The sequence below is a fragment of the Halictus rubicundus genome, chromosome 9 (assembly GCF_050948215.1).
Source record: "Halictus rubicundus isolate RS-2024b chromosome 9, iyHalRubi1_principal, whole genome shotgun sequence".
Classification (NCBI taxonomy): domain Eukaryota; kingdom Metazoa; phylum Arthropoda; class Insecta; order Hymenoptera; family Halictidae; genus Halictus; species Halictus rubicundus.
In genome coordinates this window covers 10,547,731-10,556,050 of record NC_135157.1, presented here as the reverse complement: position 1 = coordinate 10,556,050, position 8,320 = coordinate 10,547,731, and the positions used below count along the sequence as shown (strand labels likewise).

The following is an 8,320-nucleotide window of genomic DNA, read 5'->3' as shown; positions in this document are numbered from 1 at the left end:
TATATAAAAAGAGTGTAATAAATTTATTAAGAGTTTATCACATAGTAACAATTAATATGTGGAGACATTAATGATTATACATATAAGATAAGTAAAATGTGAAAGTGTTTACCTGTACATAGTGTGAATAATAAAATGCATGTTCTACTATGGGAATTTGACAATTTATAAATGAATAATAATGCATAAACAATCTTAGTTCACATCATGGAAGAATTATGTGCATGCTTGACTAGATCAGTCTTCATCTGCTTCTAAATTTATACGACTACCAAACTTTGCATATAACTGAGTTTTTAAGTCACTTATGGTGCCCTCCATGTCGCTACACTTGCTTTCCAGATTCGAAATTTCTTTTTTCTTCTTCTCCTTGATATCTTCTAAGTAACCCTACCGACACATATCATTTTAAATTACGGAGAATCACTATATCATTAAATACATTTGTACTGTGCTCAGAAATGTTTTTAATCGTTTCAAGTAATAAAAAAATTAAGTTTAATAAGAATTTAAGAAGTAAATAATGTATAAATTTGTACTTTAAAATTGAAAAACTAAATGGATTAGAGATTGACAAACCTGTGTTTTCTCCATATCTTCATAAATAAAAATTTCACCGATGTAATAAGGTATCTTTGCGTCTTCATCTAATAGGACTATTTCGTCACTGGCATCTTCCATATTTTTTAAATCGTTCTGTAGGAAGCGTTACAATTTAGTGTATGCAACACTGTGCATATCCAAATAAGGTTATAAGTAATATGAAGCGTTTGTTACTGACAAATTTATTAATACCTGTTTCATTTTCAATTCTGTTTTAAAGTAATGCAATTTCACGTTCAGTCTTGCGAATTTATTAATTTTCTGTTGATCATCATATGTAATATAAACGTCAGAATCCTGTAATATGATAGAGGTTAGGAAAGCAATTTAACCATGAAAAGTATGAATGAAAAGTAAATGTTATAGAGCCTCACCGCCTGAAATCCTCCTTGGATGTTTTTTCTCCCCGACATATTCGCTATTTTTTTATAAATTATTATTTAACACTGATTCAAGTAATAATTTTGAAAAAAATTAACGTCAGTCTATAAGGGTACATAACCTTACATTCGTATGTCACAGAGTATTTAACTAGAGGCGAAGCTTCTACCAAAACTTTTGACATGCATGTTTTGAAAATTTACAAAAAATTTCAGACGAGTTTTGCCTCTAATTAAGTATTTATTCTATGCTTTTGTAATTTGCGGTCGACCGTTGAAAACGGAGCGTTATATGTATTCCTTCAAAATAATGAATAAAAATATAAGAATTTCCATTTTGTAATTGTTATAAAATAAAGTACTGTATCGTTAACTTAAGACAATCGTGAGTAGCATTCAAACAAATAGTACTTATATTTAATTTTCATGCAAACGTTTACTGAGATATTAATTTGAAGGTTTTTATTAATAAAATAATCATTTTTATCATTTACAGCTAGTTATGTATTTTTGTTTGTTCCATATATTTTTTAATATATGTCGATAATATTAAATAGCGAAAAAAAATACAGGTCCCACCGAGATTTGAACTCGGATCGCTGGATTCAGAGTCCAGAGTGCTAACCATTACACCATGGGACCTTGTACAATTTCATTCAACAACATCTATTTGAATATAGCATTAAATGAGTAAAAATTGCAGCTATGATTTATTTCCTCTCTTAAGCGCTTTTTAAATTAAATATAAAATATAGTTCTTATCATTTCATATATGTTCAATAACGAAAAATTTATGCTATTGTAGTGCAAACGTTTATTAAGATAGAAGCTATATTTTACATACATTTTTACATATGTAAGACGCTCTTTTTATATAAAGTAAAGTTACAAAATACTATTAAGTATATAAAATATAAACTTATTACGAAAAGAATTTTAACGTGTTAACAATTTAAAAATAGAATTGTACAATGCTAATTACTGTTACATTTATTACATGGTTATCAATTGATAAATCTTTATATCAATTATTTGATTCTGTATTGTCAGTAATTGTATCTTTTGTTAAACTTTCCTTGTCCTCTGAATCGTTTTCTTCGTCTTTTGACTCTGTGCTCTCATCAGTTTTTATTTTCTGAAAATAACAATTATATGATCGCATATTAAAAAGTTTAGTAGAATAAGGAGTACCGAGTACAAATCATTATTTGTTATTACATTTGTACTATTTGTAGGTTCTTTGACGTTGCATATTTCCAGCAAGTTGTATTTCTTGAATTTGTAGTAATTTGGGGCCACAGATATAAGACAGACACCACGTATCACTTCCACTATCACTGCAAGTTCTGGGTTCTTCAGATCCGCTTTATTGCCAGGGTTCTTCTTGCTGATTATTTCAGCCAGATCCTTAATAATTTCCTCTCTATGTATACTATGGTTACTGTGGCGACTGCAATAGAGTTGTATAAGTATGCTTATAACTAAAAATAACTTTCATTTTTATAGATTTTCTGGAAAAAAACATACTTGAATACAATACTAAAAGTTTTTGGTTCTTGAGCAAAATATTTTTCAAGAACTGAATCTGCTTTTTGCTTGATGTCGTTCATATATGCTTTGCATACAACTTCGATAGGAAGTAATCTTAATATGTATCTTGTACGGTGTTCTTTAGTTTTGTCTAATTCTGTAACAATTTTGGTAACCAGCTCTAGAGGATTTGACAAAGAACTTCTTATGAAAATTACATTTTTTACACCGGTATCCACTACCTGATAAGAAGAATACAAATATGTATTATTTTGTTAAATACTTAAATTTGTTAAATGACATTCGTTGAATTTACCTGAAATTTTGTGTGTACTGCCTTTAATTCATTGATTTCTTTGCTCAAAGAAGTTGAGATGTCATCATCATCATCACCTTGTTCTTTATCACTGACAGAATCATTTTCTGCTACAGTAGCTTTGGTGTTATCGTTATTAGAGTCCTTGAATTAAAAAGAGTCTTTTTCATGTGCCACTGTTAATTCTTTGATTTCCACCGTACCTTTGTGGTTTCTGATCCATAAATTTGATCAGCAAATTCATTAAGTATTTTATAAGCATCCCGTACGCAATCTTTCTCACGAAAATTGCACGTGCATAAAAAACCCGTTAAACCTGGTTCTAGGCTGAACTGTTTACGTCTCTTCTGGTTATTACCATTGTTTTGGTAATAATTTTTCTTCTTTCTTTGTACATCCATTTTCCAAGGAAATTCAAAAACAATCCACAATCTACAAGAGAAAAAATGGATTTTATATATTCAAGTAAAAATACGTACTTTATACAAGAATGTAACTGCGCTTATTATGAAAAATTAATGCCATGCGGTCGTTGTTAGTCAATATTTCATTTACATAAGATTGTGTTGATGGTCTTAATACATATTCAAAATAACAATTGTAATTGCTAGTAATAAACTTTGTAAAATTACGTACAATATTTATATAGTTGCGGTAGAACTTGAAATCACTGACACTTGACTGTAATGTTTACCGGAGTTAAATTTGGTATTCCTACGTGAAACTAACCTGTAATCTGCTGTAATTATTGAGTTTACGGTGGGTGCAAAACGAAATAACTAGACGATATTTCACCAGTATGTTGCTTGCGAGGGAATTTCAAATTGTGTTACATAAGACATAAATAAAATGAAATAAATACGTTTATTGTCAATATTTTATAAAAATATAATATGTTACAATTTATAGGAGATCTGCCATGATGATTTTTCGACGTACAGCGTTGCTAAAACCTTCTTTATATTTGTACCAAATGCCAGTTTTCATTAAAATATCGCGTGAGTTGTTTGATTCTTTGTCTTTGTTCTTTTGCTTGTCTTCGTTCACCGTGACGATCCTCCCAAAAAAATCTTTATAAACCTATAACAAAAAATAATTTCATTAATATGGTATCTGCAAAAAATTGCACAAGTATAAAAACAATATATGTAGATCAAATTTACAATTTCCTTCTTTTCTGCTTCAATTTTTTTAGGGTTTCCTGCAGAAGTGGGCGACTTAGCAATTTCGTTTTGTTTCTTCGTTTTTGTTTCCGATTCTGCTACCTTTGTTGTATTTTTATTTTTCACGTTATTGTTATCTTTTTTTTCTGAGGTACTATTTGTCTTGAGCAATGCATTCGAGGCACGCCGTAAGCGTTCAGCTTCCAGCTCTTGAACAATTATTTGTTTTACCGCGTACGCAAGGGTTCGACGATGTTTGCACTGAGGTAGAATACCAACTTCAAATATGTTCCTGGAAGAATGAATGAAATTGATGTTCTTCAAGCAAGATTTTAGTAGTAATCTGTCAACTTACGGATCTAGCGTATAGTCATAGGTCCCATCGATCGTTTTCTCTTGGGCGAATGTCAAACCAAACTCGAGCAGAACATTCACCAAACGAGCAATGTCTTCTCGTTCTTTGGCGGAATGTAGATGCCCAGATACTGTTCGTAATCGTGGGCATAATAGGTCCGGTAGAAAAGGAGCAATATCGACTGCCAATGTTATGACATCACGCCCGCTGCTTCTATAAACGGTTGTTAGAATTCCTACATTTTTCGCTTGCTTCTGGTGCATCTGTAATTTATAAATTAGATTTACAAATTGTCGCATAGATATCACATCTGCAGTTCGGACTTCTTACTTCGAATGACACAGACGGATAAGATAATTTAACGGCTATCGATTTGGCAAAATATAAATGCCACGAGATAAACGCGTAATTCGTATATGGCATAACCGACCAGACTTGTGATTTTGCAACTAGAGATAATATTTCGTCGAAGAACTGAAACCACTGCAAGCACAGAGATACATTGTTCAGTTTGTCGGAACAGATTTCTGGATAATTGTGAAATATGCCCTGTGCTAATTTATCCGTCTCCCCTGAAACAAGATATAAATTGTTATTAGTGAAACGTACACAAGATGAGTCTTGTAGCAACATTATAAGACTCGCTCAGCATATTAATTATTAGACTCGAATTTTATGTAAAAATGAGTAGGTGCAATTTGAAAGAACAGCAAGATTATATAAATTTAAAAGTATGGATGTATTATTTCGAACTTATTGTAGTTATTATACATCCGCAGTCTATTAATTACGAGCAAGAACCTACCGTTTTGCACTGTTTTCAACACAAGACGAACTCTCTCTGGAATAGGAAGTACTCCAGCCCTGTTCATAGGTATTGCTAGTATTTGCTTCCATGAGTCGAATAATCCTTTCCTGCTGTCTTTCAACGCAAATGACAAATCGTCTCCCAACTTGGCGCCGCCCATGTACTGCAGTGCCCCCAAACATGATCGAACATCGCAACCGGATATCTCTGCTAATTTCAAAAGCGCATCTGGATTGACTTTTAGGCTTTCCTTTCGCGATATTTCCATCAATCTGTCTGCCAGCCTCGCAGGACTCACTTCCGGTACTGGTATAATAAGCGCAGCTATTCTGAGTGGTCTGTTGTGCATAATTTTTTAATGTATGTCTGGTTCTTGATGCTTATCCTTTCATACGTTAACACTCTCACGGCCGTCGGTAAGTCTTTTTAGACCCAGAAATCAAAGTTTTGCTATTTACGTCTTTCTATCATTTTGAGCAATAATTCAAGGAAAACAACGAATGTAGAATGTATAAATACTGATGAGATATTTTATAAATATTTCCAAAGCAAACATTTTAAAAATAGTGCACTCCAATATACATTATAAAATAAATGAATTAAATAACCATTTTTACGTAAATGGTAGTATAGAAATGTCTGGGTTTGAGGAGACCCACCGATGGCCGTGCGAGTGTTAATCAATCAAACAAAGTCACCTTAATGAAGGAGTATACGGTTCGTTACAAATGCATATTACAGGCCGGTTGCAAGTAGTTGATTGCTTATTCCCCGTTCCCTTTTTACCTTTCTGGACTAGTTTACCTTGCACAAATTGGAGTAAGAGCTCAATCGAAGCTGCCGGTGCCCCATCGATTTCATCTAGAACTATACAATTCGGTCGCCGCTCGCTTCCCATCACTGCTCTCATTTGCGTCGATGAAAGAAGGACCTGTCTGAGTTTAAAAATGCAAATTAATAATAGTACCGATTCTCTTTCATTCTTTCGTGAATTTACCTAAAGGCGTCAGGACTTCTTTCATCGCTGGCATTAACTTCCACCACGTTGTAGCCAGCATGTTTAGCTGCCAGATGAGCTAATGTGGTCTTTCCCAATCCAGGTGGTCCAGTTAACAAAACTATCCTTCGAATTGGGAATCCATTGCTGTCTACCTCTTCAAAATCTTTTTCCTGTTTGATCTTTTCACTGACGAATTGCCTATTTCTGAACATCGAATGTTGTTTCTTCCTTTTTCTCTCAACATAATTTCGGTTGAATACCACTTTATCCCAGAGTTTTATCCAATGTAATAAATGTCTGTTCACACTCTCATCTGAAAGCAATTCTATATAAGTTCTTGGCCTGTACTTATCAACCCACAGTTCAGAGTCCTGCACATCGTCTGTGGTAGAAGTATTTCCAACAGTTTCACAACTAATACGCTTGGCATTCTGTACCATCTGTAAAGTTATAATAAAATTGTACAATATATTTCTAACACTTCTGTTTATTTACTTACGATTTCTTCAGCTTCCGCCTTCAACTGACTATAAGGTATAGGCAGTAGATCAGAAAATTTATGTTCACTGCTATTCACACTGGGTACTGCATCATTTTTTACTCTGATGTATATACGCTGTGCATCATGTGGTCTAGTTAGAGCAACAAAATTCCATCGTGGAACTCTTAAAGACATTGTGTCCTTTTTCCTACATGAAATTGGCAATTGATGAATACAATAGTGATTAAAATAGTGAATAAAATAGTTCCTGTATTTTGCATACTCTTCAAAGTGTTTTCTTTTAACAGTCACTCCTTTATTGTGCTCGTGGAATTTTTCTCTGGCACCTAACACTGCTTTGATTACCTCTTGAGGCTGATCCCAGCGTGGTTTCTTTTCTTTATGTTCGTAGATATCAACTGTGGTGATTAAAAATACATTTAAATAAATCAATCCGATGGATATAATAATATAAAATTATACAGATTACTTACCATAACCATTCAGATCTGTTATATCAGAAATGTCGCCAAACAGGTCATCATAGTTCCGTTTTTTTATACTTTCTGACACAAAGTTATTGGAGCAGTCAAAGTCTTTACTAGTACCAGGGGTACAGAGATCCTTATGGCTATTAGATATAGGAGTATTTAATTCTTTATAGACATTATGCGTGGGAGTGTTTAACTCCTTAAACACACTAGGCGTGGGAGTATTTAATTCTTTCAATACACTAGGTATTGCATTATTGGATTCGTCTTTCTCTTTAGGTACCTTAAGTAAATTTTCCGATCTTTGTGATATTTCCGATTTCTTCTTTTCAATTTCTGCAATACAATAGTTAAAATTAATTACTAATAAACTGACAGATTCAAATTGTCTTGTTTACATAATGTGATAGTACATTAATTAAAATAAAGACATTATTACGAAAATTAAAATATATAAAAGCAAATACATTATTTCGAATGAAATATTTATAATTGATTACTAACGCAGAAAATTAAGTAAATAATTTGAAATTAAATTTTGAGATCAAGGTTATACTTTGCCTACCTTCAATTTCTCTCAAAAGTTCGTACTCGTCTTCGTGAGCTAAATCAAATTCTTCATCCGGATCAGGAAATTCTGAATCCATAATTACAATTAATTATCAAATATTATCAAATTCGAATCCATAAAATAATTAGATATTGTTATTCCATCGAATTAAACCCAGCTGTACATTTCTACCATTCTATTACACTTTCCCGCGTATTTTATGGCGGCAATTTTAAACGAGTTCATGCATACATAAAAAGATACGTGTGAAAATAGTTATGCTAAAGACTATTTTAAATTTTTTAAACATTGCGTTTTTCTGTATCTACGACAGTATTTATACATATGTAGATCACTGTTCGCTTTTCGTGAGTATGCCTCGCATTCCGAGTGACGTGCAGTTACTTCACCCATCGTGCTTCGAATGATAAATACCATTTGCGGAGTGCTGGTCGCATGTGAAATAAAATCGCTTATACATCGCTTAAACATTTTACAAGTGAAGAAAAAAATACGACCTGTCGCCTCTACAAAAATCTTTCAACGTTTAATTGTTAGTTCAATTAAGAACGAAAGGTCACCGTCGGAGATTTGGAAGATTTTATTTACTGACAAAAGAGGGTACTTTAAATAACGGCTTCTG

At 32.7% G+C, this 8,320-nt stretch overlaps 3 protein-coding genes and 1 non-coding gene across 5 annotated transcripts; all 4 read right to left on the bottom strand.

Annotated features, from left to right (window-relative positions):
* Positions 1–8: 8 nt before the first annotated feature.
* On the bottom strand, positions 9–1,146 carry Pfdn4 (prefoldin subunit 4). Its single transcript, XM_076794076.1, has 4 exons — positions 978–1,146; positions 796–900; positions 580–696; positions 9–390 (listed from the first exon to the last, which is right to left on the bottom strand). The coding sequence occupies exons 1-4, from the start codon at positions 1,014–1,016 to the stop codon at positions 238–240; spliced, it is 414 nt and encodes a 137-aa protein (XP_076650191.1). The 5' UTR covers positions 1,017–1,146; the 3' UTR covers positions 9–237.
* Positions 1,147–1,553: 407 nt separating this feature from the next.
* On the bottom strand, positions 1,554–1,625 carry Trnaq-cug (transfer RNA glutamine (anticodon CUG)). The gene has a single exon. It is a non-coding gene; the product is annotated as a tRNA-Gln (tRNA).
* Positions 1,626–1,782: 157 nt separating this feature from the next.
* LOC143357008 (THUMP domain-containing protein 1) lies at positions 1,783–3,469 on the bottom strand. 2 transcript variants are annotated; one of them, XM_076793127.1, is made up of 6 exons: positions 3,466–3,469; positions 3,033–3,261; positions 2,830–2,973; positions 2,511–2,755; positions 2,202–2,433; positions 1,783–2,118 (listed from the first exon to the last, which is right to left on the bottom strand). In XM_076793127.1, exons 2-6 carry the CDS (start codon positions 3,228–3,230, stop codon positions 2,008–2,010), a joined length of 930 nt encoding a protein of 309 aa, XP_076649242.1. In that variant the 5' UTR covers positions 3,231–3,261; positions 3,466–3,469; the 3' UTR covers positions 1,783–2,007. The 2 variants fall into 2 exon arrangements, with proteins under 2 accessions (XP_076649242.1, XP_076649241.1); XM_076793126.1 differs by lacking the exon at positions 3,466–3,469 and adding an exon at positions 3,309–3,381.
* A 205-nt stretch (positions 3,470–3,674) lies between these two features.
* On the bottom strand, positions 3,675–7,908 carry Cutlet (chromosome transmission fidelity protein 18 homolog). The gene is made up of 11 exons (XM_076793124.1): positions 7,693–7,908; positions 7,131–7,463; positions 6,920–7,055; positions 6,655–6,844; positions 6,153–6,595; positions 5,854–6,090; positions 5,153–5,493; positions 4,678–4,919; positions 4,348–4,610; positions 3,993–4,284; positions 3,675–3,909 (listed from the first exon to the last, which is right to left on the bottom strand). The coding sequence occupies exons 1-11, from the start codon at positions 7,772–7,774 to the stop codon at positions 3,733–3,735; spliced, it is 2,736 nt and encodes a 911-aa protein (XP_076649239.1). The 5' UTR covers positions 7,775–7,908; the 3' UTR covers positions 3,675–3,732.
* Positions 7,909–8,320: the final 412 nt, after the last annotated feature.

Bases quoted from the DNA above. Each gene is read 5' to 3' on its own strand.
- Pfdn4 (XM_076794076.1), bottom strand. From the start codon at position 1,016: ATGTCGGGGAGAAAAAACATCCAAGGAGGATTTCAGGCG. The intron at 901-977 runs GTGAGGCTCTAT...ATCATATTACAG, and splicing joins TCCAAGGAGGATTTCAGGCG to GATTCTGACGTTTATATTAC. The intron at 697-795 runs GTATTAATAAAT...CGCTTCCTACAG, and splicing joins CAGAATTGAAAATGAAACAG to AACGATTTAAAAAATATGGA.
- LOC143357008 (XM_076793127.1), bottom strand. From the start codon at position 3,230: ATGGATGTACAAAGAAAGAAGAAAAATTATTACCAAAACAATGGTAAT. The intron at 2,974-3,032 runs GTACGGTGGAAA...TTTTAATTCAAG, and splicing joins ATGGATCAGAAACCACAAAG to GACTCTAATAACGATAACAC. The intron at 2,119-2,201 runs GTAATAACAAAT...TGTTATTTTCAG, and splicing joins AACCTACAAATAGTACAAAT to AAAATAAAAACTGATGAGAG.
- Cutlet (XM_076793124.1), bottom strand. From the start codon at position 7,774: ATGGATTCAGAATTTCCTGATCCGGATGAAGAATTTGATTTAGCTCAC. The intron at 6,596-6,654 runs GTAAGTAAATAA...ATAACTTTACAG, and splicing joins AGGCGGAAGCTGAAGAAATC to ATGGTACAGAATGCCAAGCG. The intron at 4,920-5,152 runs GTAGGTTCTTGC...ATCTTGTTTCAG, and splicing joins GTTGAAAACAGTGCAAAACG to GGGAGACGGATAAATTAGCA.